At 46.8% G+C, this 25,183-nt stretch overlaps 7 protein-coding genes and 1 pseudogene across 13 annotated transcripts; 5 read left to right on the top strand and 3 right to left on the bottom strand.

Moving 5' to 3' along the window:
* Window position 1: 1 nt before the first annotated feature.
* LOC6897522 (titin) lies at window positions 2-6,635 on the top strand. 5 transcript variants are annotated; one of them, XM_033382973.1, is made up of 3 exons: window positions 2-545; window positions 642-6,173; window positions 6,471-6,635. In XM_033382973.1, the coding sequence occupies exons 1-3, from the start codon at window positions 144-146 to the stop codon at window positions 6,513-6,515; spliced, it is 5,979 nt and encodes a 1,992-aa protein (XP_033238864.1). In that variant the 5' UTR covers window positions 2-143; the 3' UTR covers window positions 6,516-6,635. The 5 variants fall into 5 exon arrangements, with proteins under 5 accessions (XP_033238864.1, XP_033238872.1, XP_033238858.1 ...); XM_033382981.1 differs by having other exon boundaries at window positions 2-2,119; window positions 2,273-6,173; XM_033382967.1 differs by having other exon boundaries at window positions 2-2,951; window positions 2,994-6,173.
* Window positions 6,636-6,637: 2 nt separating this feature from the next.
* Window positions 6,638-7,575, top strand: LOC117184731 (40S ribosomal protein S9-like; annotated as a pseudogene).
* A 120-nt stretch (window positions 7,576-7,695) lies between these two features.
* LOC13036269 (microtubule-associated protein 1B-like) lies at window positions 7,696-9,439 on the top strand. Its single transcript, XM_003736648.3, has 2 exons — window positions 7,696-8,082; window positions 8,148-9,439. Exons 1-2 carry the CDS (start codon window positions 7,908-7,910, stop codon window positions 9,293-9,295), a joined length of 1,323 nt encoding a protein of 440 aa, XP_003736696.2. The 5' UTR covers window positions 7,696-7,907; the 3' UTR covers window positions 9,296-9,439.
* On the bottom strand, window positions 9,406-11,854 carry LOC4802253 (arrestin domain-containing protein 17). The gene is made up of 4 exons (XM_001359175.4): window positions 11,616-11,854; window positions 10,817-10,972; window positions 9,920-10,756; window positions 9,406-9,852 (listed from the first exon to the last, which is right to left on the bottom strand). The coding sequence occupies exons 1-4, from the start codon at window positions 11,728-11,730 to the stop codon at window positions 9,698-9,700; spliced, it is 1,263 nt and encodes a 420-aa protein (XP_001359212.1). The 5' UTR covers window positions 11,731-11,854; the 3' UTR covers window positions 9,406-9,697.
* A 234-nt stretch (window positions 11,855-12,088) lies between these two features.
* LOC4802252 (PAX3- and PAX7-binding protein 1) lies at window positions 12,089-16,030 on the top strand. 3 transcript variants are annotated; one of them, XM_001359174.4, is made up of 9 exons: window positions 12,089-12,445; window positions 12,512-12,783; window positions 13,132-13,372; window positions 13,432-13,614; window positions 13,744-14,403; window positions 14,465-15,013; window positions 15,077-15,269; window positions 15,329-15,652; window positions 15,716-16,030. In XM_001359174.4, the coding sequence occupies exons 1-9, from the start codon at window positions 12,229-12,231 to the stop codon at window positions 15,765-15,767; spliced, it is 2,691 nt and encodes an 896-aa protein (XP_001359211.2). In that variant the 5' UTR covers window positions 12,089-12,228; the 3' UTR covers window positions 15,768-16,030. The 3 variants fall into 3 exon arrangements, with proteins under 3 accessions (XP_001359211.2, XP_015037695.1, XP_015037696.1); XM_015182210.2 differs by lacking the exon at window positions 12,089-12,445 and having other exon boundaries at window positions 12,648-12,788; XM_015182209.2 differs by lacking the exons at window positions 13,432-13,614; window positions 13,744-14,403; window positions 14,465-15,013; ... (1 more) ...; window positions 15,329-15,652; window positions 15,716-16,030 and having other exon boundaries at window positions 12,090-12,445; window positions 12,512-12,788; window positions 13,132-13,318.
* A 27-nt stretch (window positions 16,031-16,057) lies between these two features.
* On the bottom strand, window positions 16,058-19,288 carry Ufl1 (UFM1 specific ligase 1). Its single transcript, XM_001359173.5, has 5 exons — window positions 19,118-19,288; window positions 18,054-19,054; window positions 17,511-17,991; window positions 16,794-17,452; window positions 16,058-16,391 (listed from the first exon to the last, which is right to left on the bottom strand). The coding sequence occupies exons 1-5, from the start codon at window positions 19,192-19,194 to the stop codon at window positions 16,252-16,254; spliced, it is 2,358 nt and encodes a 785-aa protein (XP_001359210.2). The 5' UTR covers window positions 19,195-19,288; the 3' UTR covers window positions 16,058-16,251.
* Window positions 19,289-19,639: 351 nt separating this feature from the next.
* Window positions 19,640-22,213, top strand: Tbc1d22 (TBC1 domain family member 22). Its single transcript, XM_001359172.4, has 6 exons — window positions 19,640-20,125; window positions 20,189-20,387; window positions 20,670-20,838; window positions 20,908-21,439; window positions 21,662-21,885; window positions 21,959-22,213. The coding sequence occupies exons 1-6, from the start codon at window positions 19,741-19,743 to the stop codon at window positions 22,091-22,093; spliced, it is 1,644 nt and encodes a 547-aa protein (XP_001359209.2). The 5' UTR covers window positions 19,640-19,740; the 3' UTR covers window positions 22,094-22,213.
* On the bottom strand, window positions 22,120-25,086 carry Sec15 (exocyst complex component Sec15). The gene is made up of 3 exons (XM_001359171.4): window positions 24,902-25,086; window positions 23,721-24,829; window positions 22,120-23,668 (listed from the first exon to the last, which is right to left on the bottom strand). Exons 1-3 carry the CDS (start codon window positions 24,975-24,977, stop codon window positions 22,562-22,564), a joined length of 2,292 nt encoding a protein of 763 aa, XP_001359208.2. The 5' UTR covers window positions 24,978-25,086; the 3' UTR covers window positions 22,120-22,561.
* Window positions 25,087-25,183: the final 97 nt, after the last annotated feature.

The raw sequence follows: 25,183 nt of genomic DNA, 5'->3' as shown, positions 1-25,183 counted from the left end.
CTCAAACGAGTCTTTATTTATTCACACAACAACTGGATACCGAGACGACAGACATGTAATATTCATTTTTCCGACTATAATATTCCGGCAAATCAAAATTTTCAAAGAGTTCTTACACATTGCTGAAAGCGGAGCCCACCAAAATGATCGGAAGAATGTCAATCTGTCGCACGCCCCTTCATTATTTGGGAATGCTGCGTCCTACTTTGAGATCCACACAGCTGTCGCCTCTGGCGGCACAACGCCTTAAGCATGATACGGGCGACTCGGGAGAGGAGCCATCGGCCAAGGGCCGCCCTCGCCTTCGACAGGTGAAACTCATTGAAGTGCGACGGGGCTCTGGTAAGGGAGAAAACCCGATCAGAGATGGTGCAACGACTAGCGGACTGAGGACAAAGTCCGTGGGCCTCGAAAGCGAGGAAGCAAAGAATGAACCCATGGGTGAGGCAAAGGACGAACCCATGAGTGAGGCAAAGGACGAAGTCTTCAATGAAGCAAAGGAGGTTGCCTTAATGAGTGCCTCGAAGGATGAACCCATGAGTGAGGCAAAGAATGAACCCATGAGTCAGGCAAAGAATGAACCCATGAGTCAGGCAAAGAATGAACCTATGAGTGAGGCAAAGAATGAACCCATGAGTGAGGCAAAGAATGAACCCATGAGTGAGGCAAAGAATGAACCCATGAGTCAGGCAAAGAATGAACCCATTAGTGAGGCAAAGAATGAACCCATGAGTCAGGCAAAGAATGAACCCATGAGTGAGGCAAAGAATGAACCCATGAGTCAGGCAAAGAATGAACCTATGAGTTACGCTAGGGACGAACCCATCAGTGAGGCTAAGAACGATGTCTTCAGCGAAGCAAAGAAGGTAGCCTTTATGAGTGCCACGAAGGATGAACCCATTAGTGAGGCAAAGAATGAACCCCTCTGTGAAGCCAAGGACGAAGCCTTCACCGGTGCCCAGCACGAACCCATGGCTGAAGCAAAGGACTCACCCCGCAGTGAAGCCCAAGATGAAGCCTTCACCACCGAAATCCCCCAAGAGCGTAGACAGGAGTCTCCCTTCGAGTCCAGGCCCGAGCTACCCATGGAGAGGCAGCCAGCCTTGCCCGCAAAGACATCACCGGGCGAGGTGAATCCCAAGAATCCCTATCACATTGTGACATGTGAACAGGAACAGGATACGGAGCCATCGAATGCAGAAGTCCCCGAAGGTAAAGTGAAGGTATCCGGCACGATCATCTTTAAGGACAGCTCGAATTTTGAGACCAAATCTTTGGAAATTCTGGCAAACGTACCAACGCCCACAGGAGAGTCGTTGAATGTTTGGTCACAGTCTTGTGCCCCAGAGAAGGAGGATTCCGGTGCCGCGAAGAACGTCAATGACACGAAGGACGAGGAAGCGCAGATTATTTTGGAATTTGATGCCGATACGTCAACTACAAAAGGAAATATGGATCTTAAAGTCAATGCCTCTAAGACCGAAGAGATTCTCAACTCTGACACGCAGAACAAGATCGACGAAAAGCAGGCAACGATTGAGGATCTATATCCAACGACCCCAAAAGGATACGAGATTGGTTGTGTGGTAGATCTAAGCGACATAGTCCAGAGCACCAGAGATGAACAAAACGTGGAAGCCATTGTTCCTGAAACTGAAAATCTCGATGATAAGATTCAGATATCCTCTTCAGCAGAAACCACCAATAGATTACCCCGTACGATCGTAAGGAAAACGGATGATTCGCCCGCAAAAGCCGTAGAAGCAGTGAACGAAGAACAAGCCGTAGAAGCCATTGTCCCAGGAACTGAAAATCTGGATGATAAGATCCAGACATCCTCTACAGCAGTGGACGAAGAACAAGCCGTGGAAAAAGTGGAAACCATTGAAAACCCCGAAGAGATAGCCATCAAATCACCCACCAATAGATTACCCCGTATGATCGTAAGGAAGAAGGATGATTCGCCAATCCAGACACCCACCAATAGATTACCCATTCAATGGATAAATGAGGATGGTTCCCCCGCGAAAGTCGCAAAAACCGTAGAAGCAGTGAACGAAGAACAAGCCGTGGAAGCCATTGTCCCTGAAACTGAAAATGTAGATGATAAAATACAGACATCCTCTACAGCAGCACCCACCAATAGATTACCCCGTACGATCGTAAAGAAAACGGATGATTCGCCTGCGAAAGCCGTGGAGGCAGTGAAGGACGAACTATCCGTAAAAGCCGTTGTCCCTGAAACTGAAAATGTAGATGATAAAATGCAGATATCCTCAACAGCAGTTAAAGAAGAACAGGCCGCGGAGGCCGTGAAAAAAGTGGAAGCCATTGTCCCTGAAAGCCCCGAAGAGATAGTCATCAAATCAGCCACCAATAGATTACCCCATATGATCGTAAGGAAAAAGGATGATTCGCCCGCGAAAGCCGAAGAAGCCGTAAACGAAGAACAGGCCGTGGAATCCTCAGAAGAAGTGGAAATCATCGCTGAAAACTCCGAAGCCTTCAAATCTCCCTCCAATACCTTACCCCTTAGGATCGTTAGGGATGAAAATGATTTTCCCGTTGAGCCAGTTTTTAAACAGTTAATACCATCATCAGAGTTTAAGACGAATAGGGATGCACCGCCCGAAGAGTCCTACTCTTGGAAAGATAAATCCAAAGAAAACATAGAGTTTATCCAGACTAAAAAAGTGTTTAAAAGCGATATGGAAGAGGAATTAGCGGCACCAACATCGATGGACTTGAGTCCTGAGAAAGCTTTGAAGAAAGTTGAGGTAGAAACTTCGGAAGCTAAAGAATTTAAGTCGGAGATGAATGAACTGCAATCGGAGACCAAAGAACTTCAAATGGAGATGAATGAGCTGCAATCGGAGGCCAAAGAACTTCAAATGGAGATGAATGAGCTGCAATCGGAGACAACAGAACTTCAATCGGAAATGAATGAACTGCAATCGGAGACAAAAGAACTTCAACCGGCGATGAATGAGCTTCAATCGGAGGCAACAGAAGAGAAATCAGAGTCTACAGAAGTCCAGAACACTCCCAAGTCCGCTGCAGAGATAATCTCCATGATGGAACAGAAGCACAAAGACCAGAAATCCATGATCCTTGCCAACAGGTCCCATGATTACCCCTCGAAATCCACATCCCAAATAGTTGCAACATTTGGCCTGAGACCCGAACCCGGTCAAGGATTCAGGGCCAAAGGACAGCTGAACAGAACCGAGCTGGACAGACAAGCTGATGAATACTTTGCGTACATCAGTGAACCGGTGACGTCACAACGGGCGACGAAAATGGAACCGGAACCCTCAGAATTGGAAAAGAAAATGGAACCAGAAAACTCAGAATTGGCGAAATCAATAGAAGCAGAAACCTCCGAACTGGACAGAAAAGTACAACAAGTGGAGACAGCAGAAGAATCAAACAGAAAAGCCGAAGAATACTTTGAGAAGATCCACTATCCGGAGACCTCAGCATTGGAACCAGAAATCGCTGAACTTATGAAGAAAATAGATTTGGAACAATCACAATTGGAGATGAAAATGGAACCAGAAACCTCCGAACTGGGCAGAAAAGTAGAAAAAGTGGAGACAGCAGAAGAATCGAACAGAAAAGCCGAAGAATACTTTGAGAAGATCCACTATCCGGAGACCTCAGCATTGGAACCAGAAATCGCTGAACTTATGAAGAAAATAGATTTGGAACAATCACAATTGGAGATGAAAATGGAACCAGAAACCTCCGAACTGGGCAGAAAAGTAGAAAAAGTGGAGACAGCAGAAGAATCGAACAGAAAAGCTGACGAATATTTCGCGAAGATCCACGATCCGGAGACCTCAGCATTGGAACCAGAAATCGCTGAATTTATGAAGAAAATAGATTTGGAACAATCACAATTGGAGATGAAAATGGAACCAGAAACCTCCGAACTGGGCAGAAAAGTAGAAAAAGTGGAGACAGCAGAAGAATCGAACAGAAAAGCCGAAGAATACTTTGAGAAGATCCACTATCCGGAGACCTCAGCATTGGAACCAGAAATCGCTGAATTTATGAAGAAAATAGATTTGGAACAATCACAATTGGAGATGAAAATGGAACCAGAAACCTCCGAACTGGGCAGAAAAGTAGAAAAAGTGGAAACACCAGAAGAATCGAACAGAAAAGCTGACGAATATTTCGCGAAAATCAACAAACATACGATCCCAGAACTGGAACCTGAAATTTCGAAATTCATGGAAACCTCAAATTTGCCGAAGAAAATTTTACCAGATTTCTCCAAGCTGTACAAAAAATTTCAAAAAGTGGAGACGCCAGAAGAATCCGAGAGAAAAGCTGAAGAATATTTTGCGAAGATCAGCGCACCGGAAACCTCAGAATTGGCAAAGAAAATGGAACCGGTAAAATCAGAATTGGCAAAGAAAATTGAACCAGAAAAATCAGAATTGACGAAGAAAAAGGCAGCAGAAACCTCCCAACTGGGCAGAATAGTAGAAAAAGTGGAGACGCCAGAAGAATCCGAAAGAAAAGCTGAAGAATATTTTGCGAAGATCAGCGCACCGGAAATCTCAGAATTGGCAAATAAAATGGAACTAGAAAAATCAGAATTGGCGAATAAAATGGAACCAGAAAAATCTGAATTGGCGAATAAAATGGAACCAGAAAAATCAGAATTGACGAAGAAAAAGGCAGCAGAAAGCTCCCAACTGGGCAGAAAAGTAGAAAAGGTGGAGACACCAGAAGAAGCCAACAGAAAAGCCGAGGAATACTTTGCGAAGATCAACGATCAGGAGACCTCGCTGGACAGACAAGTGGAGGAATCAAGGCGCACCACGTTTGAAGAAATGTTCGTCAACTCAAAATCGAGTCAATACTTTAACGAAATGAACCCCAAACAGGAAACTTATCGGCTAAAGAGAAACGAAACCTCAAAAAAGGTCGAAAAAGGCTCACATTTGGATACAAAACTAGATCAAGCGATTAAGGACATGGCATTAAACCAAAAAGCTGAGGAATACTTTGACATAATAAATGAAGCAGAACTCTCGCAACTGGAAGGGAAAATGGAACCCGAAAGCTCACAATTGGACAAAAAAATGAATCCCGAAACCCCCCAAGAAGAAGAATCAAGGTCTTTCGAGGAACTGACCACCAAATTTGTAGTGAGACATGGGGGGGAAAAAGAGGAAGCCGATGAGAAATCAATGAAAAGGAATCGAGACGATGCCATAGCCGATAAGCAAGGGGACGACACCAATGAAGAGCCGCCATCCGATAAACCTCTCTTTGTGCCCCCTGAAGATAAGGACAGGCTAAAGGAGAAAAGTGAACTGTCAGAAGGAGATCTGTATAAAAAACAATCAGAGGATCCTGTGTCTGACGATGCGGCAGAATTTAGTTCAAACTCCGAGCCCGAAAAGAGGCCAGCTCCAGAGAGGAAACGGAAACGCAAGCTGGCGGATGGAGAACTAGACGTTAAGCTGCTCGTTCCGGATGAAGCCAAAGAGACTGCCAGCGGGACTTCCCCGGCGATAGATGCACCAGCAAAACAGAACTTTGTTCAATACATCGTTGAGAAGATCTTTCGCAAAAAGAAGCCCCCGCCAAAAGGCAGAACAATGTCCACCTGCTGCCAGAGCCGTGACGTCAGCACAAGCTGTGCTCTGCTTTGCCCTGACAACAATGACATATTCGATGATCCGTTCAGTCCAGAAGAGGGCAAGACAATCGATCCCAACGATAAGGACTTCATTTCGCCCGATCTGGAGAGGCAGGGTCTGGGCGCCAGGGCCATACGCACGGACCGCGAAGAGAATCGGAAACATGGTCAACCCCAAGCCATGAAGATCGATAATCCGGTGGGTGTTTGGTCTACAAAGAAAACAAAGACTCCTTTGAATCATCAGCCCGGGATGAGCATGAGCACGATGCTCTTTTCCAGCGATTCAGATTCCACCAAGATCCGTGGCGGTTCCAAGCAGTGCAAAAACCGCGAGAAGACAATGCGCGAAAAGCTAATGGAAAAGAAAGAGAACAAAGACAATAAAATCGAGATCATGGGCGGCTCCGAGCAGTGTGCCGAAAAGTTGCAGAAACTCAAAGACGGCTCTGAAGATGATGACTGCAAAAGCAGTTTCAGCAGCTTCTTTCAATTCACAAAAATGTTCTGGGTAAGTCCATGGAAAGATCCGCAAACAATGAACACTTCGAGGGGGCAACAGTACCTTCTTTAAACAGTATATTTCAATGTCACATCGAGGTCACATTAGATTAGGTCTCCCTCAACGCAAAGTGGAAAATATTTAGCGTCTATTAAAAATGTTTATGCCACTGATAAGAGGCCACAATTTTTGATAGTACTGCAGGCAGCGCGGAAAGATTGGAAATGTCTAGTAGTACTCGTATAACGTAAAACACTTGGGTTATTTGTAGGTCAAGAAACAAATCACTTACTAATGGACAAACAGTCTCCTACTCTTTCAGATTCAGAACCAACCAAAAAGGACAAATAGAAGAGGCCGCCCTGCCAATTGAAGCTGTGCTGATGGAGAGAACTCACAATCAAATTACATAAACTATATCCGATTTATCTAAATTAAATTATTTCAATACACTTAAAAGTAACAAAGAAACCATGAACATTTATGGGGGCGTTTTTTCACAGCCTATTACACCACTTTCTCGAACTGAAACGCTGCTGAATTGTTGGAATTGGAACTTAAACAAGGCAGGTGTGTCTTCTTCCTCGCTCGATCTCATACTGATCTCACTCTCAGATTTATTATTCTCATTTGTGTGTCTGCGCTCTCTGCAAGCGGAGAATATTTACATGAGTTTGTACTGAAATTTGTAGTTTATTTGAAGCAATTAGCAGGTGAACTTACGAACTACTGGTATACATATGTACAGTGGTATTAGGCTATTAGGTATTAGGGGATTAAGGTATTAGGTATAGGTATAAATATAGGTATAGGTATAGGTATAGGTATAAATATCGGTATAGGTATAGTTATAGGTAGGACCTATAGGACCTCCCTTAGGAGACCTAAGGGACTCCCCGTCGCCCTTATGAGAACACGCGTCTGGATCAGGAGTTGAAAATCATTGGCGATTGTGGTCCTTGCAAAAAGCTTGGGGTGTGTCCAGGCCAAGCTCCGTTGGAAGCTGAACGTGAGTTGTTGAGAAGAAAGATAAACGTCTTTTCCAGGGCAATGAATGCCCTTCTGCATCGTCTGATCCGCATTGATGTCTTGAACGAATCTCCCATGAAGCTCGATTACACAGTCGCCCTGAAGATTGAGGATTTCTTGGAACATCGAAAGAGCCCGGTTCTTCCAGGTCTTGAATAGGCCAAGTCCATAAATGAAGCCCGTTTGCATCCCATCGTTCGTTGGGCGATTGGACCACCAGAAGCACATCTACTTCTCCCTGAAGTCGCCCTTGGATGGCGGTCGTCCTGGTCGTAGTAATGCTGCCGCTCCCGAAGAGTATGATACAGTTTATATGTACTTGGTTTTACCTAATAAATGTACGAGAAAAAGCGCCAGAAGGTGTCGCGGCACCCCTTTCTGACAGCAATAAAAGCGCCTCCTGATTTGTTCTAATTTTAACGTTTTTAAAAAAAAAAAATCTTTTTAAAATCTGAAAATCCTTGAAAAATAGTTGGCTTTGGTTTTGTCGTAGCCAAAATGAAATCAGTTACTGACTAACGACAGTTCAGTTCACATCGGAAGCTATAGTTTCGTATAGCTCTCGTTTTTAAATGTTTCGGTTTTTGTTTTAAATTTCCCCATGTCTTTGGATTGCAGACCAAAACGAATATCTGCAATCTTTTTAGCTGACGTACTCTATTGAAAATTCATTAAAAATTCGTTGTAAAATTAAAGAAATATCACGTTTTCAAGATGCTCAAACGAACGGTTTTGGCTTTGGGCAGGAGTGTGAAGGAATACTTTCGAGCGGTTCAGCCGATCACCGCCTTCAGCACCAGTCTCATCCACAGGGTCCACGAGCGTTACAAGGCGGAGTTGCAGCCGGATCAGGGTATACTCAAATCGGTCTTCAACAGATGGAAGCCCTGTGAGTACCCGCAGACTACACTTTTACTCTTAAAGGATCCGAATTAACACCCCTCAAACACGTAGATGTTACACCGCCTAACGATGGCATAGGCTTGCGGGACTGTCGAGCCGACAACTTGGTTCTTCAGGAATTTATGGCCACCTCTTATATGGCCGTTTATTTGGGCGGCCAGGAAATGCAGTTTGACACGGATCAATCGATCAACATTTGCAATCATTTCCCTTTATTATTCGAGCCATTTCGCAATAATCAAATCCTAAAATCGGAGCCAGATCCGAGAAAGATTGAGGCAAGTCCAACGGAGGAACAGAAGGACAATTCGATCAGAGTGATCAGGGAAGTGACGTCCAGTTCCCCAGCTCTTGACAAGGATTTCTTGCACTATCTGGATGTGCAGAAGGCCAACAGGATCCAGAAAGAAGACGATGAACGAAAGAAAGTGGATACAAAGCAGGATGAGATGAGGAAAGAAGAGACTACGGCAAGCTGTGGCAAGCAAGACAGGAAGGTTGAACAGAAAAGCGGCAAGGAATCCAAGAAAAAGGATAAAAAGAAGAAATCGAAGCGGGACATCCGCAAGCTGAGGGACGATTGCATGAAAATGGAGAAGTTAATCAAGGCCAAAATGTACCTAAAAATGTACAAGGCCCTGGCCGGGCAGAAAAATAAATGCAAGGAAGTCGCAGCGAATACAAAGAAATGCAAGAAATTGATCGAAGCTGTCAAGTGCAAGAAGCAGGCGTTAGATGAAAAGTTCAAGAAAATGGCCGAAGTGGCAAAGAAAGGTGCCCAAAACGAAAATCCCAAGAAGCAGGCCGAAAAAGCAAAGCGCACGGACCAAAAATTCCAGCTCCTAGTGGCAGAATTGAAGGCCATGAAGAAGGCCTGCCTGGAACTGACCGAGAAGATCGAACGCGTCAAGGAGGCCAAGAGACAGGAGCTGATTAGAGCCTGTCAGGCCTTGGTCGAAAGGGATCAACGCGAGCAATTTGCCGAAGCCAGCGAGCAGAGAACCGAAGCAAATCTATGCCATCAAAAGCAATGCGAAAGATTGAAAGAAATCGAGAGATGCAGAAAAATCAGGCAAAAGCACAAGTTGGAGAAGAGAGCCAATGACCTCAAGAAGCAATGGGAACTAATAACGCGAGCGAAGAAAGCCCGGAAACAAGCCGAGCTGGAGGAATGCCAGAGGGCGAAGTCTGCACCCTAGTTGTGCCTCCAAGAAGCTGAAAAAAGTCCAGAATGTTCCATAATTATAATGTCTGTATACGCTTAATTCTACCTGATTCTCGGAGAGAACAAATTAATGGAACGTTCTTGTCAGATAAATAATATATGCGTTTTATTACGAGAATCGTCGTAGGAGTTTTACTTTAGCTTTAATTTTAGGCACTATTTGCTGCGAGTAAAACTGCATTTTTGAGCAGCGAAATTGACCGAATTTTGTGCGTTTTTATAACGTGTACAATATATGGGGGGGCTGCTTTCGCTTTGGACGGAAAGCTATTATCAAATAAATGCAAGCCGAACAAACAAAATGACGAAAGTAAATCAAAGGTCGAGAGCACACTTGAATCATTCCTGGCGAGATTCGGGGGTCCGAGATTCATTTTTACTGATTCGCTGGCGGCGCTGTGGCATTGTTGAACTGAAACGTTGGATAGCGGGGCGCAAAGCCCCCCTGCCCGCTCATCTGTGTGTGTTCCGAGTCATCGCGTCCGGCAATGGTGGGCGCCCGATACTGGGTCTCCACAAACTGCGGTGGCGCTGTCAAAAAATATAAATTAAATTAGTAAAAATCACACGTTTTTTTGTAGAAAATCTTAATACTCACGTATATTGGGATAAAGATTGCCGCCGCCGGCAGTGCTGTCGGCCACATTCCAGCCCTGTGCGCCACCCATGGGACCCGGCGGACTGGCCGGACTCACCGGCTGTGTGGGCGCCAGCGAGGGATCTTCCGATTGGATAGCCGGAACATCTGAATATTGAACGGGCGGCCTCATGCCAGCCAGCGGAATGGTACCCAAAGTGATGGGAATTTTGCCCGTAAGATTTCTATGCGCACCGCTGACTTCACAGGTCACATGCAGGTCATAGTCCAAGGCAATGATACCACAATTGGATAGATTGGTTGGCGGCAGTGCGGGTATCTCCAGCTGCTGGGTAAACGTGCGCGACTCGCCGCCATTCACTGGGCCAATGCTGAGATTGGAAATTATGACCTTCGATTCGCGTTTCTCGCTGCGCGGCTGGCTGGTATGGAAGGTGACCAGCTTGCGCAGCTCGAACTTCACGGCACTGAGATTCACATTGCTGGTGTTGTCCACCTCGCAGGTAATGGGCAAGATCTGACCCGAAACGTAACCAGTTTGCGGTACGCTCGTGATCACGGCCAACGGACCCGAGGCGCAGCAGAAGCAGCAGAAGGACTTCTCCAGCTCCAGCTTAAAGGGATCCTTGACACGTGGATTGAGATTCAAGTCCACGGGCGCAATAACCGTAAAGGCCATTTTCATATCCTGATCGAATTTCCATGGCCTGTCCAGCGTCACCTTGATGGTATAGCGCACATGTCCGAATTCGCCCTCGAATGACGAGGGCAAAGTGGGTGGCAAGGCGCAAGTGAAGGGATAGGTGTGGGTACCCGGCGGCAGTTCCGTCTCAGCGCCTGCAAAAGGTTTGCCATTAGAGGGGGGAATATTCTTTTAGATCTCGATGGAATACTCACTGTTCTTGCCGCCCAACAGATAGTATTGGATTTTGAAGTACTCCTCATGTCCCTTCAGTGTTGTGATTTCGTTCTCGGTCTTGCCCTCGCTGGTGGTCACATTACGCTCCTCATTCCACTCCGTATTGGCCTCGCCCAAGAATCGTATTATGATGCCTAGAAAGAGCAAGTGTTTGTGCTGTGAATGACAATTTACTGCGGTGTCGCCTGTCTGAAATTAGCTATAAATAATATAAAAGCTACTGCGTCTCTGCTACGCTCTCGCTGACGGCTTTGGCGCTCTTGGCATGCCCATCAGATGACATCATCGCTAGGCAGCAGCAGCAGCGCCAGCATCGTTCCAATGTGTTTGCTGGCCTCAATCAAAGGTTTGGGTCTTTGTTGTGGAACGCATACCCTACATACATATACATATATTTATTATATTCACACTTGTGTCTATAAATAGTTTTGTTATCTGTCAAATTGGAAATGCAAACAATGGGGGGAGAAAGTGCATTTCTGTGATAGGTTCAACAACCGCTAACAACTGTGAAAAACTGCCCCACCCCAAAAGTAGCCTCTCGCCCAGGCGTAGGGCGTTGGGTGGTTTACATGACGGCACCCGGCTTTTGAGGTGCAAGGACTCACAAATAAAGTGGCCTGCTTATATTATACATTTATTTATTCTACGCTGTCGTCACTCTGATGAGTAATAGACCGCAACCTCTCAGCTGACTTGAATAATTAGTACGTAGTTCCTACTCCCCTCCCTGACTACCTTACACACCCGAAATATTTCAATTTTGACATCACTCACCTCGAACCTTCTTGGGCGAATCGAATGTGAACTTAGCCTGGCCATTTACTGTCTGTCCGGCATAGTACGTGTTCCAGGGATTGTCCAATTCCACTTCACAACCTTTGAGACCCATGTTGGAGATTCAATGTTTAATCCACTAACAAATTAACGACGATTTCTCCGGGTTGTTTTGAAACGGATTTCGTACGTGCAATTCTGTGTCTAGTGATGGAAAAATGCACGCAGCCAGAGATGGGGAAACCATAAAAATACTTCGATAATTTTGGTGGGACCAGACAGAAAGAGACGAGAAAAGGAGCAGTTTAAATATATGCTTTAGCCTAGACCACTAGACCACAGTATATATACTGTATGGTTAGTGCCTAGACAATATTGTTTGGCTAAAATAAATACTTTTGTCACATATAGATAGTGCCACAGCTGTGCGACTGAAAGTTGGGATACGTGACTGTCTTCCCGGAGGTTCACTGTGACTCTAACAATACAAAGTTATCGACTGTAACCCATCTCTATAACAATAGAGGAAGAGGACTTTTGGCGAAAATTCTCTTTTTTCTACGCTTTTTTCATTGATTAAATAAATTTAAACTAGCTATAGAATCCGCATTAAATGTCGCTGTTTCGCAAGCCGAAGAAAATACAGCGACGGGTGTTCTCCAGCAATTCACCGGACGACAGGGATGACGGGGCCACGTTGGATATGGACGCCGAGATGGAGTCGAAACCGCCGTCGCTGATATTGTCCGGCAAACGCGACAAGGAAAAAGTAAAGAAAACAACGAATGATGACAACAAGCCAAAAGCATTGCTTAGCTTTGCCGACGATGGTGAGTGTGCAAATTGAGTGGCCCAATCCGAGGGGTTCCAATAAAATTGATTGATTGATTTTGCAGAGGATGATGGGGAGGTCTTTCAAGTGCGGAAATCGTCGAATAGCAAGAAAATAATGCGTTTAATGGACAAGGAGCGGCGCAAGAAGAAGCGCGAGGAGCGTACGGATCACGGCGGTAGCACGGAAAATGGTAGTACACAGCATTTAGAGTCGTCCAGTGCCACGGGTGCTACAAATTCTAGTAGATATAAAAACGCGAGCAGCGATCAGAGTAAAAGTAAAAAAAGTGATAATCATATGATCCAAACCGAAATACGCACAGACGACTTTGTGGTAAGGTTATTATTATTCAATTTTTCTCACACCATTCAAAACCGAACAAATTTCAACTCAACAAATGATATGATACCAATAGAATTATAATAATTAAGAGCAAACATTCACACGAAAATCCTTGAATGATGAAGGCGATGTTGTGTTGTTGTTTTAAGCTATAGTTTGCAATCTACACATAACCATAAGTTGCTGTTGTAATCGATTCATTTCTAAGCTGCTTATATTATACATAATCGCATGCATCCCACTTTTATTCGCCGCATGAATATCCTCTTATATCTTGATCTATCATGCACCTTTTTATGATCTCTCCATTAATATGGTTAATAATCTTTGTTCCATTAGCTTGTGGTCAAGAAATCGGAGACACCCGAGGCTGTTCTAAACGGTCGCGCTGCCCTCTGTGCCGGGCGTGATGATATGAGCGACGATGGCGGAGATCCATCGGACGATGGGGGCCATAGCAAGGAGCATCATCGCTTCTCCAAGCCAGAGGCATTGAAGCAAATGCTGGAGAGTGGCTCCATACCAGATGCGGCCATGATACATGCGGCACGCAAGCGGCGACAGCGAGCCAGGGAGCAGGGTATGTCCCAATACTATTCTGCATGGATTTTCCTAATAACTTTCGTTGAAATCCCTTAGGTGCCGGCGATTATATACCCATTGAGGAGAACAAAGAGCCGCCCAAGCTGAGCACCCGGCTGCCCAACGAGGACGTCGAGGGCGACCAGTCGGACGATGAGGAGCGTGTGGATATGAGCGACATAACCGGTCGCAAGGAGCGCGAAGAGCGTCGCGAGCAGTTCTATGCCGTCGAGAATGATTGTATGTAGAGTGTGGGCCATCCCCCCCAAGGATGTGGCCAGAGCTGACGGCAGTGCTGCACGTCGCTCAGATGCCTACCTATGGTTTGTGCTCAATCGATCCATCTAATCTTTGTTCAATCTACTTCAGCGACCGAGGAAGACTCTGACCGCGAGATGAACGAGTGGGAGAACCAGCAGATCCGCAAGGGCGTCACCGGTGCCCAGCTAGTCCATGCCCAGCACGAAACTGTGCTCTCGCGCTTTATGATCAAACCGGCGGCGCCCAGCGGAGCGCTAGCCCTGGAAGACGAGGACACGGACCTAGCGGCCCCACAGTCCACCTCCATATTGCTGGAGCAAGCCTATGCGAAGAATGCCCTCGAGCGCAGCAATCTGGCCTCAGCCATACGTTCTGCGGCCAAGCCCAAAAAGGACAAACCCAAGGCCACAGCATTGCGCACACCCCAGGAGATATTCACTGCCATTCAGACACGTCTCGCCGAGATAAAGGAACGCTCGACGGATCACTCGGCCACCATGGCCAGAGTCAGCTTGGAGCTGAAGGAACTGAAGCTGCAGCAACAAGAGTGCCAGAAGAATGCCCCCACGGCGGCAGCCAAGTACAAATTCTATCAGGAGGTCAAGTGCTATGTGAACGATCTGGTGGACTGCCTGGCCGAGAAGAGTCCCGTGATCAATGAGCTGGAAAAGCGGTCGCTGCAGCAGTCGGGCAAGAATAATCGCTATCTGGTGAATCGCCGGCGACAGGATATCAGAGACCAGGCCAAGGAAATGGCCGAGGCATCAAGTAGGAATCAACCATTGTCCAAATTCGTATTGTTTTTCATTCGGTTTTCTCATTTTTCCAGAGCCTATTACCGCTGCCGCTCGTCGCACACCCGAATACGAAGAACAAGTGCGCCGCGCTGCCGAGCGGGAGGGACGAAGGACACGACGCCGCTGCGAACGTGAACGCAACGATCTCTTGTCCTCCCATTTGGATGGCATGTCCAGCGATGACGAAATAGCCGACCAGCAGCAGGAACAGAGTGTGGCTGCCACTGCGCAAACGGAAAAGGAAGCGGCCGAAGCCTTTGAAGATGTCACCGATGAATTCTGTAAAATCGAACTGATTCTCATGAAGTTCTATGCCTGGCGGAAAACCGACATGACCTCGTATCTGGATGCGTTTGTTAGCTTGTGTCTACCCAAGCTCTTGGCCCCACTAGTGCGCCACGAACTGCTCGTGTGGTCGCCGCTGCTGGATGTCTATGCGGACATTGAGACCATGCATTGGTATCAGGCCAGCATGCTGTACGCCTGCCAGGCGGATGAAACAATAGACCAGCTAAAGAACGATCCAGATGTGAATCTTGTCCCTGCGCTGATTGATAAGATTGTGCTGCCAAAGGTCACATGTAAGTACAGCCACAGAAGCTGCCTTTACAACTGAAACTAATGCCATTTGTATTTGCTTTTAGCTTTGGTCACGGAATGCTGGGATCCCCTGTCCACCACACAAACACTGCGACTCGTGGGCTTTATCAATCGCCTGGGTCGTGATTTTCCGCTCACTGGCACCAATAAGCAGCTCAAGAAACTCTTTGAATCGATCATGGAACGCATGCGATTGGCATTGGAAAATGATGTGTTTATACCCATATTTCCCAAGCAGTAAGTGGAGAAGATTAGCCCACACATTTAAGAACTGTGTTAACTTTTAATATTTGCAGAGTGCAAGAGGCCAAGACATCGTTCTTTCAGCGTCAATTCTGCAGCGGCCTGAAGCTGTTTCGCAACTTTCTCAGCTGGCAGGGCATACTGGGGGACAAGCTACTGCGTGAGCTGGCCATTGGGGGGCTGCTAAACCGCTATCTGCTGCTGGCATTGCGTGTCTGCTCGCCCAACGATGCCATCAACAAGGCCTACATCATAGTGAATACCCTGCCAACGGTATGGCTGCTGCCCAACAGCGAAACCCTCAAGAATTTGGAACTATTTATAATGTATATAAAACAAACGTTGGACAGCTGTGATTCCAGCAATCCAGTTTTTATGTGAGTAAACGAAAATCCTTTCCTTCGATTTTAGTGGTTAATCTGTACCTGTTTTCCCCTTAGGCAATCCTGCGAAAAGGCCAAGCAAATGCTCATAAGACTACATAGTTATTAAAGTAAACATCGCTCACATTTCAGCAACAACCAACCGAAAACAATCAAATACTCTTGTTCTAGAAAGGCAAACGCAAAGCACAAAACTCTAAACTAAATAAAAAAGTTCTATCATTTGTAAGAACTTTTAAACAATTTGTATATACGTATACCCCTCCCCCCTAAAAAGGATGTGTGTGCTCGGAGCTTGAACACCTATAATGAAAAGAAACGCTTTCCTAAAACCCTAAAGCCCCCCAATTGTTTTCCTATAAACATTAAAAAGAAAAAAACAACATTCAAAGTGATAAATTGTGGAACTCTGTTTAAGGCTCTTAAACCATTTTTGTAACTTTACTGATTGTATTCAAGGCGACTCGACTTTCGTGCATAGCAATAAAAACAATTTATAAACTATAAAAAATTAACAAAAATCTATTACAGACCAAAACCAATGGAAATTTAAGATAAAATGAAAGCACGGGCGACAGGGAGAAATCTCAGTCTCAATCGGCCTTGGAAACGGAGGCCCGCGTATAGTTCTGGGCCAGCTCTACAACCTTCGACTGCATGATCTGCAATTGTTCGTGGGCTATTTTGGAATCGTCACTTTCGGGCGCTGTCTGCAGCACTTGCAACACCAGATCTGCAAAAAGAAATACGAAAATATATTAACAAAGACTATAAAAGTGGAAGATATTGATGCTCGAGAACGAGACTGATGCTTGAAGCCAATACTCGGTCCCAGTCTCGAAGAAAATATGCCTTGTTATGCCCAGGACATGCAATTTGTTGTTGTATTATTTGGCATTCCGTTTTGAGCCATTCGCTAGGGCAAAAGAAAGTCTTTCTTGGGACCGAGACCGCAAAAGACCAAAAACTAAGTCTTTTTCTAGGCCAAAGACTGCGTATTGTTGTTGGAATTTGGGGACCGACTCAGCAGCCTAAAGTCGAAGCCGTTAGAGACGGTCTACGGGGCCATAGAACGCCTCAAGCAACATCTTGGTACTTGTATAATCTTTGGTAATATTAAATGATCAATACACACCGTGATAGCGTAGCAGCATGTCATTCTGTGGGTCACTTAGAGAGCCCCGGATGTGCTGCAGTATGGCAGAGACGAATTTACCAGAAGCATGCAAAATGCAGCCACTAATTGTGGTAAACAGTATCAGTGCAGCCAGATGGAGCAGCAGGGCTGGCTCTTGGCAGTCGAGCAGCTGTTGCTGCAGCTTATTTTTGTGATCCGCAATCAGCAGGCGATCCTTTTTCTTGTCCACCTTTTTGATAATCATGCTGCAGGCTTTCAGCACCGACTCCGTGGCCAGCTCGAAATCATCTATGGATTTGTTCAGGGCTTTGTTTTGTTCCAGCAGGGCACTGCGATACTCTGCATCGCACTCTTGGGCCAGTTTGATGCGCTGATCCACATTCAAGCTGGTATTCTTCACCGTCAGATTGCATTCGCTGGCCACATAGAGCGATAGTTCATTGCAGATATCATTGCCAAGGGATTTGAGCAGATATTTCACCAGCTGCGTTTGTGTGTCGTGGCTAAAGAGCTTCAGACCCTTCTCATACAGCCGTATGTCTATCAGCAGAGTGTTGATGCGATCCTGGATGGCGGCATGGGTCTGACGGCGATTCGTTTGAGGTGTGGCCTCATACAACTCCTGGGCCTTGGCCAGCGCTGCCTGATTCAATTGGCTGTGAATGATAAAGAAATATAAAGCAATGTTCTGTGTAATCCCTTATTCCTGCCTACTTTAGATAAAGAGCTGCAATCGAGGGAGCCAAGTGCTCCAAACCCTCCTCCTGTAGGCTGGCATTGATGAGCTTTTCGATATCCGAAGTCTTGACTAGATCCAATGGTTTTACAGTCTTCTTATTTCCGCCGCCACCGCCTGCTCCTCGGGGGCCCTGATGCTGCACATCGTCCTCGTCATCGGAATCGTTCTGGGCTGCTGCACTGCGTCGTTGATGCTTTTTCGTTGACTTAGTTTTGGTTTCGCGTCCCTGGGCGCCGCCACCGGCTTTGCCAGAGGAGGCCTTTTTCCTACGCTCGTCGCGCTTGTCCAGCTTGCCATCATCGTCCTGGTCCTGGAAGGAAGCGTTACCCTTCTGAGCCAGAGTCTTCTCCACAACAAACTGCTGATAGACGCCCGAGTCGATGGCTGCCTTGGCCTGGGCCTCAGCCAGAGCATGGCACGGCTGCACCAGTTCCGTGAGATACGGCTGCGAGAATACTGAAAGGAGAACGAACAGAATGAGCCATGAATCCATTAAATCATGGAAATCAAATGCGTACCGATGCTATCCAGGTAGACAAAATTGCTGGGATTGCTATGCTTCTGGGCCATAATGGCGCTGAACACCTCCTCGATGTCCTCCTCCGATAGATTGGAAGGCAGAATGGTGGTCAAGTCCAAGTATTGCTTGGTGGCACTGCACTCATTGAGAGCCGTGACGACGGTGAGCTCCACCAGACGAGCGCCCAGGGCCACGCGCTTCAGGAACAAGAACTCCTCGTTGGGAAATTGTTTGCGTATGTAGGATTTGGCATCGGAAATGCCAAGCTTGTTGATGGCATCGTACTCGAGGAAACTGTTCTGCTTGTAGAAGGAGTTCACCCAATCGGCCTGCGTCTTGGCATAGATGTGCGGCACATACTGGGCATTGGCCAGTTTTGAGGTCACCTGCCCGGCAGGCGAGATCTCATCCAGCAATGAGTGAAAGATCTTTTCCTGCACGTTAATCTGCTGCAGAATTACAGCCACATTTGTGGGCCTGGTGATGGCCGCCAGAGCACCGCGTATTTTCGCCTTGCATCGCTGGATGTAGGCCTGGGTGAAGAAGACTCGCGGATTGGTCGCGTCTTGACGGCCCTTGATGGTTTTGCCCAGGTGCTTCTCCACCACATCCTGCTGCAGAAACTCCGAGGGCAAATCAAACTGAGAGGCCAAATCGGAAATGGATATTTCGCCACGCAACGCAAGCTTCTCATTGATCTCCTGGGCAATGTGGCTGATGTAGTCCTCGTCGATTAGCTGGCCCAGCACCAGATGCACCAGGGGATTCTCAGCCGCAATGCGCTCGGCCAGTGCCACAATTCGGGACAGATCCACATTCAACGTCCTGCTAACCTCCACCAGATTGGCGCGGCCTCCATTCGCATACAGCTCGTCCTGGATCTCGCGCTCCAAGTGATCTGGCGTAATGTACTCCTTGCCATCGTTGGTGAACACCACCTCGAGCAGCTGCTTTTCCAGCAGCAGCGTCACAATCTCCACGCAATTGCGTTCGGACAGCCTTTCAATGATAAATGCAGGAGGGTCGAATCAAGTGGAACTAAATTCCAATTCGCATACTTACTTCTGCAGTGTTGAGGTAAGCTGGGCTTTCTGAAAGTCCGCTGCCAGACGCTTTATCTCATCCCAGTCGCTGCCCATTTCTATTTGATTGCTAAATTAAGTAAATATGGAAATCTAAAGTGGAAAAACTTGAAACGTCAACAAAAGTGCACGCAGTGTGACCGCAGGCGCCAATCAGACGTCTTCCATTTCAAAAAAAATTTGTATTTATGGTATTTAGGTATATATATATAGGTGATCCGAATATCAAAATTGTTGAGCGCTATTAATCCATCGCCGACTAGTGGCTGTTGGAATATTCTCCACGAAAACGATGAAACTTGAAGAATTTTAGCGCAGTTAATGTTATCTTTCACCTTTGTGGTCCTTTTTTAATCAAAGATAAGTGATAGGATGTACCTGCAAGAGTAATTATTATTAATATTTTTAGTATAATTGCCCGCGGTTTAACTAAAGTTGTTAAAGTTTAAATAAAGGAGGTTTAAGTGAGCTTTGGTATATTTACGGTATATTTTTTAAATGAGACGGTATGTTTCGGTACTCTGTGGTCACACTGCTGTGGATGCAAAATAATGACGCTGACATCGACGACTGGGTTATTTTTGTTATAATAGGGGACGTATAATGGATAATAATGTAGAACAAGGTCCAGAAAAAACGCCAACAGCAGTAAGAACAGGAACAGCATCCGCAGCCGCCGTAACAGCCGAAGCAATCAGTGGAACACGTAACGCCGGAGCAACGCCAGTAAACACCTTGGCTAACGCAAACTCAACCTTTTGGAAAAACAGCGGACGGAGAGTCCCCGGACGACCCAGTCCCAAAAGAGATCTCCCGCCCGGGTTCGCGGCGACAGGTCATCGACAGGCCATCGGCAGTGGCATGGTGTCCACCTTTCGAGACTATCAGCAGTCGGTGAGCGATGCCTGGGACACGGGCGACGACGAGTTCTGCATCATCAGCAGCACAGAGGCGGCAGCAGCAGCGGCCGCAGCTGGAGCCGGCGTTGGTAATTGCAGCTTATCGGTCTTATCGGTTAATTGGTTTACATTTCCGGATTCCCTCTCTATAGACGGCACTCGCATATCGCGGCAAATGTCACAAACGGCGGCACTGAATGTGATTGAAACGCACTCGCGAAGCAATCAAAACCACAACACACCAAGGGCCAACGACTGTGGCAGTGCGGACCAGACCTCGAGCTCCAGAAGTACCCCGGAAGAGAATAGGGAAGAGCGCCGGCGATCGCTGCCAGACAGTAATGAGAACAGGTGAGGCGCGTGCACAAATGGGAAGTTAAATAGAAAGTTCAGCGCATCAAGAGTCGAGCAAGAGCCCCAGTTGTTTAAACAAGTGCCAGGGGTGGGATGTGGGATGGGTGTGGGCCCGCATCTGTCCTTAGTTACTAAATGATGTAACCCAAGTATAATCGAAGATTCAGTTGTGAGAAAGAGGAATTGCACAGTGCAACTTTCTCCCATAGTCATGTGGACAGACGTCGAAACAAGTGCACCGCAGAGTGAACTGAATAGTAATCGAATTGCCTTTCACAGATCACGTTTAAGAAACTATCCCGGGCGACCGCAACTGCAGAAGATCAGCTCCAACTCACAGGACGGCGAATATGAGACGAAAATTGAAAAGTTTCAGGTGCTACTCGACTCGCCGCAATTGGATTTGGTGGCCCTGAAGAAGCTCAGCTGGTCGGGAGTGCCTCGTAGGGTAAGCCCCAGTTCCAGCCCCTGCGATTGTGTGTGTGTAATTCAATTAAATTTCTCTGCCATTACACAGATGCGCGCCGTAAGCTGGCGACTGCTGTCGAAATATCTGCCCCCCTCGAGCGAGCGACGAATGGCGGTGCTGGAGAGTAAGCGGCAGGGCTATCAGGATTTGAGACACAACTACTTTAGGGTGGACAGCCAGGACGAGACACAGCAGGACACGTATCGTCAGATACATATCGATGTGCCGCGCATGAATCCACAGATACCGCTCTTCCAGCAGCAGCTCGTCCAGGAGATGTTCGAGCGTGTCCTCTTCATTTGGGCCATACGTCATCCGGCCTCGGGCTATGTGCAGGGCATCAACGATCTGGTCACCCCGTTCTTTATTGTGTTTCTGCAGGAGGCCCTGACGCCCAACACAGATCTCGAGAAGTTCGACATGTCCACACTGGCGGAGGAGACGCGCAACATCATCGAAGCGGATTCCTTTTGGTGTCTATCCAAGTTTCTCGACTGTATACAGGACAACTATATCTTTGCCCAGTTGGGCATACAGGAGAAGGTCAATCAACTCAAGGATCTTATACAGCGCATAGACGGTGAGTGAGTGATCATTGATAAGTGAGGAAATATAGATAGAGATATGATTGGAGATATGATAAGATAAACGTCTCTCTCGGGATAGATTTGTATGCTGTCTGATAACCTAAAGCCAAGCCATAAAGCCATCAAAATGTGTGCCATGCCACTCCATGTTTTGGCCCCTAATTATCTTCTTTAATAACATTTAATTGAGTTTTTTTTGTTGTTTATTTTTCCAGTAAATCTGCATCGTCACTTACAGACGCATGGCGTTGACTATTTGCAATTCTCATTTCGTTGGATGAACAATTTGCTGACACGCGAACTGCCACTCCATTGCACCATTCGATTGTGGGACACATATCTGGCTGAATCCGATGGCTTTGCCTTGTTCCATTTGTACGTGTGTGCGGCCTTCCTGCTGCACTGGAAGGAGCAGCTAATGCAACAGAACGATTTTCAAGTGAGTTTCCTATAGAGAAACACCTTTTGGTTTTAGTGGTTTGTTAATTTATGGAATTTTCCCCCCTCGACAGGGTCTCATGTTGCTGCTACAAAATCTGCCAACACATAACTGGTCCGATCGCCAAATAAATGTATTGCTTGCTGAGGCATTTCGCTTGAAGTTCACCTACGCGGATGCACCCAAGCATTTGGAAACGAAGAGTTGACAAAAGCGACACAAACAATATATATATACGTAACATAGAAATTAGTTTTACTACAACTTTTTGCGGAATATACACACACACATATACATACATCTAATAATTATATACAATTTGTTATTAGCCCTTCGTTCTTTGTTTGTTTTGTTTTTGTATCTTTCCACACCCCTCCCCGCATCACGTAGGCAAAACGTAAAACAAATTATATCGCTTTTTGTACATAAAGAAATCAAAATTCAAAATACAATTTTACACGTTCAACGGGCGCCCGGAAAGATGTTTCAATTGAAATTTGTCTTTTATAAAAACAAATAGAATCAAAAGGAGGCGAAAATTAAATACTTTTTCCATATGAAAACTCAAATTAGCCAACAAATAAAAAGCTACTTGCGTGCAAACGAGTACATATATAAAAATAAGCCAAGGAGTGTATAATTATTTCAGCAGGGATCACCGATCCCTTCAAATCGATTAGTTCTGCCTTTCGGCTATGTGCTTTAGCTGCTTTAGCACCGTCTCCAGCAGCTTTTTCTTGTCGTTCTTTCGCACCAGCGAGAATATGGGCTTCTTGTCCGCTTCGCGTATCTTCTCGAGTATTACAATGATGGACTGCGGCTGCACTAGATGATAACGATTCTCCTGCTTGCCATAGTCGTGGAAATATGTGCTCCACTCCTCCAGGATCAGTAGGTCCAGCAGCTGTCGATTGCGCAGGAAATACTTGCTCAGTTCTCCCTCCTTGAGGCCGGGCACTGGCTCAGAGGCCGCAAAGAACTCGCACTGCATCAGATCCAAATTGATCTGGGTGAGGGCACCCGTAGATATCTGCTTGACATCCTCGTCGTACATGATCGAGTAGATCTTCTCCGCAATGTGCTCGAAGGTGCGACGACAGGCGGCCTGGGCAATGTGCGGTAGCTTAAAGGCAAAGCTATCAAAGGTGCTCTTGAGGTACGAAATCATGTCGGTAATGAACGCGGAAGCTATGCCCGGAGGCTCCACCAGCAGCCAATCGTAGGCACTCAGCTCGAAGAACTCATCAATCTTGGAGCAGATGCGCAGGCCCACCTGCTTCTCGGCATCCTGGCGCGCCACATGGAACATGGCCGAGGGCGTCTGGGATACGCTCCTATCCGTGTTGGTCATGTGACAGACGAACTCGTCGAGGAACGGTCCTGCCTTCTCCAAGTACTGCGTGTCGATGATGATCTGTATGAGCTGTGTCAGAGTGATGCTGGGCTGTCGGAACACCACGGACAGACAGCCGCTAAAGCTGCGGGTGAGCAGCAAATTGGCCGCCTTCCGCACCATGGCAGCCACCTCGTTGGGGGAGAGGGTCAGCTCTTCGGCAAACTTCATGCAGGCGTACATAAACTCTTTGGCCTGATGGTAGACCTCCGGCACCATGCGCGAGAAGGGAAACTTCTTCGGAAACGGCGCATTCTCCAGCTGCTCCGAGTGGAAGGGAAAACGCTCAATGATGCTCTCGTACTCCTCAACGTTTTGCACAACCATCGGCAGGAACTGCTCCTTGTCGAGGATGTCGCGAAAGACATGAACCCATCGTTGCAGCAGCACCTAAACAAAAGAGATGTGGAATGTTTGAGAATACAATTCGTATGCTACTCACCTCGTTGTAATGGTCGCGCATGTTGTGCAGTAGCTCCCACAGAATGTTCACGGTGTAGCCGTAGCACTTGAAGGTGTTGATGGACAGCATGATGAGGTTCTTGATGCGCAGCAGTATATTGGGATCGGTGCAGGAAGACGAGCTCATGCTGATCTCGTTGACAAACTTCGTCAGGGAGTTGGACCACAGCTCCTCTAGGTAACTGCTGGTTACCACATCCCCAGCCGTATTCTTGACATGATCCTCCACCACAAAGAAACCGACAATGGCGCAAATGTACGTTTTGTAGGCCTCCAGGTTGTCGTGCATATTGGGTGGCGGTTGGAGCACCAACTTGGCCTGGTCGCGACGCTGCTGACGGTAATCCTTCTCGAAGTACTCCCTCTGGCCCAGTACCATGTAGATGTGCAGACACCGGTAGATGGGCGAGAAATCAATCAGATCCTGAGCACTCACATTGCCGCCATCGTCGTCGCCACCCGCACCGGCTGCACCGCCATTTGCCTGCTGCATGTGGTCTTTGATGATGGCATTTATGTCACGCTTTTGCAGCTCCTTGGTGTGGGTAATCGCCAGCTCGCCAATGCGCGGCGAGAACTTTCGGATGTTCTCCAGGAACTCGCGAAAATCTAAGGCCGAGGACTTGCGTATGTTTTCCTTGATGATTGGAATCTGGATCTGCATCTGAGTGGCAAAGCGGTAGTTGTGCCGCTTCAAACGCGACAAGTGCTCCGTTTCCAGGGTCTCCAGCGTGCGCAACGCCTGATAGTATTGTTTGTTCTTGGCCTGTTGTGTGAACTTCATGTAACACTCGAGGGCTGGCAGACAGGATTTGAGTGCCTCGATGGCACTGGCCAGATTGGATTCGATTTGACGTGCCCGCACCAGCTCATTCCCCTGTTGGATGAGTGAGGCACTGATCTGCCGCAGCGATGTGTCCAGCGAGTGCACTTCATCGTGCAGCTGCTTGGCCTGTGTTCGCACCTGCAGCAGTTCCTGGATGGAATCAATGAATCCCTGGTAATACAGGTTGCATATCCGTTCGATTTCCTTGTCATGGCTGCGTATCCGCTGATCCAATTGTTCGCTAATCAGTTTTGTATTATTGCCTGCGGATATGACCGAAAATTTCATTGGCGGAGGGCGTAAACAAATTGGTTTTCCGGTTAATGCAAACTTACCTTCTAGGATGGAGCGGAATGTGGGTCCCCAGTAGTCATCTACGGCTTCTATGTCTTGCACGGTCACCTTCGACATGGTTTTAAAGTCGTGTGGCGATTTTATTTAACAAATTTATGAATAATTTCCTTTTCTGCTTATTGTTTTTAAGTGTTGGTAACTGCCAGTAGCAACAGCTGTTCCATGCAGAACTGTACAGTACTGTTTTTTGGTAGAAATACACGTTCATGCAACAAGTTGTTGAATGTTTTAAAAACATTTTGTCTGAAATTACACCTGTAGTG

Source organism: Drosophila pseudoobscura, chromosome 2, assembly GCF_009870125.1.
Source record: "Drosophila pseudoobscura strain MV-25-SWS-2005 chromosome 2, UCI_Dpse_MV25, whole genome shotgun sequence".
Classification (NCBI taxonomy): Eukaryota; Metazoa; Arthropoda; class Insecta; order Diptera; family Drosophilidae; genus Drosophila; species Drosophila pseudoobscura.
The sequence above is the reverse complement of the archived record's forward strand: the minus strand, read 5'-3'. Positions and strand labels throughout refer to the sequence as shown.

What these genes read in the sequence shown, in the direction of transcription:
- LOC6897522 (XM_015182211.2), top strand. Translation starts at nt 144, where the DNA reads ATGATCGGAAGAATGTCAATCTGTCGCACGCCCCTTCATTATTTGGGA. An exon ending in AATTCACAAAAATGTTCTGG is followed by an intron (nt 6,174 to 6,470) that starts GTAAGTCCATGG and finishes ATGGACAAACAG; the next exon opens with TCTCCTACTCTTTCAGATTC.
- LOC13036269 (XM_003736648.3), top strand. Translation starts at nt 7,908, where the DNA reads ATGCTCAAACGAACGGTTTTGGCTTTGGGCAGGAGTGTGAAGGAATAC. An exon ending in CTTCAACAGATGGAAGCCCT is followed by an intron (nt 8,083 to 8,147) that starts GTGAGTACCCGC and finishes TCAAACACGTAG; the next exon opens with ATGTTACACCGCCTAACGAT.
- LOC4802253 (XM_001359175.4), bottom strand. Translation starts at nt 11,730, where the DNA reads ATGGGTCTCAAAGGTTGTGAAGTGGAATTGGACAATCCCTGGAACACG. An exon ending in TCTGTTGGGCGGCAAGAACA is followed by an intron (nt 10,757 to 10,816) that starts GTGAGTATTCCA and finishes AACCTTTTGCAG; the next exon opens with GCGCTGAGACGGAACTGCCG. An exon ending in CAATCTTTATCCCAATATAC is followed by an intron (nt 9,853 to 9,919) that starts GTGAGTATTAAG and finishes ATTTTTTGACAG; the next exon opens with CGCCACCGCAGTTTGTGGAG.
- LOC4802252 (XM_001359174.4), top strand. Translation starts at nt 12,229, where the DNA reads ATGTCGCTGTTTCGCAAGCCGAAGAAAATACAGCGACGGGTGTTCTCC. An exon ending in TACGCACAGACGACTTTGTG is followed by an intron (nt 12,784 to 13,131) that starts GTAAGGTTATTA and finishes TTGTTCCATTAG; the next exon opens with CTTGTGGTCAAGAAATCGGA. An exon ending in CTATGCCGTCGAGAATGATT is followed by an intron (nt 13,615 to 13,743) that starts GTATGTAGAGTG and finishes AATCTACTTCAG; the next exon opens with CGACCGAGGAAGACTCTGAC.
- Ufl1 (XM_001359173.5), bottom strand. Translation starts at nt 19,194, where the DNA reads ATGGGCAGCGACTGGGATGAGATAAAGCGTCTGGCAGCGGACTTTCAG. An exon ending in TGTCTACCTGGATAGCATCG is followed by an intron (nt 17,992 to 18,053) that starts GTACGCATTTGA and finishes TTCTCCTTTCAG; the next exon opens with TATTCTCGCAGCCGTATCTC. An exon ending in CATGCTGCTACGCTATCACG is followed by an intron (nt 16,392 to 16,793) that starts GTGTGTATTGAT and finishes TTCTTTTTGCAG; the next exon opens with ATCTGGTGTTGCAAGTGCTG.
- Tbc1d22 (XM_001359172.4), top strand. Translation starts at nt 19,741, where the DNA reads ATGGATAATAATGTAGAACAAGGTCCAGAAAAAACGCCAACAGCAGTA. An exon ending in TCTTATACAGCGCATAGACG is followed by an intron (nt 21,440 to 21,661) that starts GTGAGTGAGTGA and finishes TTATTTTTCCAG; the next exon opens with TAAATCTGCATCGTCACTTA. An exon ending in TGCAACAGAACGATTTTCAA is followed by an intron (nt 21,886 to 21,958) that starts GTGAGTTTCCTA and finishes CCCCCTCGACAG; the next exon opens with GGTCTCATGTTGCTGCTACA.
- Sec15 (XM_001359171.4), bottom strand. Translation starts at nt 24,977, where the DNA reads ATGTCGAAGGTGACCGTGCAAGACATAGAAGCCGTAGATGACTACTGG. An exon ending in ATTCCGCTCCATCCTAGAAG is followed by an intron (nt 24,830 to 24,901) that starts GTAAGTTTGCAT and finishes TCATATCCGCAG; the next exon opens with GCAATAATACAAAACTGATT. An exon ending in TGCGCGACCATTACAACGAG is followed by an intron (nt 23,669 to 23,720) that starts GTGAGTAGCATA and finishes TCTTTTGTTTAG; the next exon opens with GTGCTGCTGCAACGATGGGT.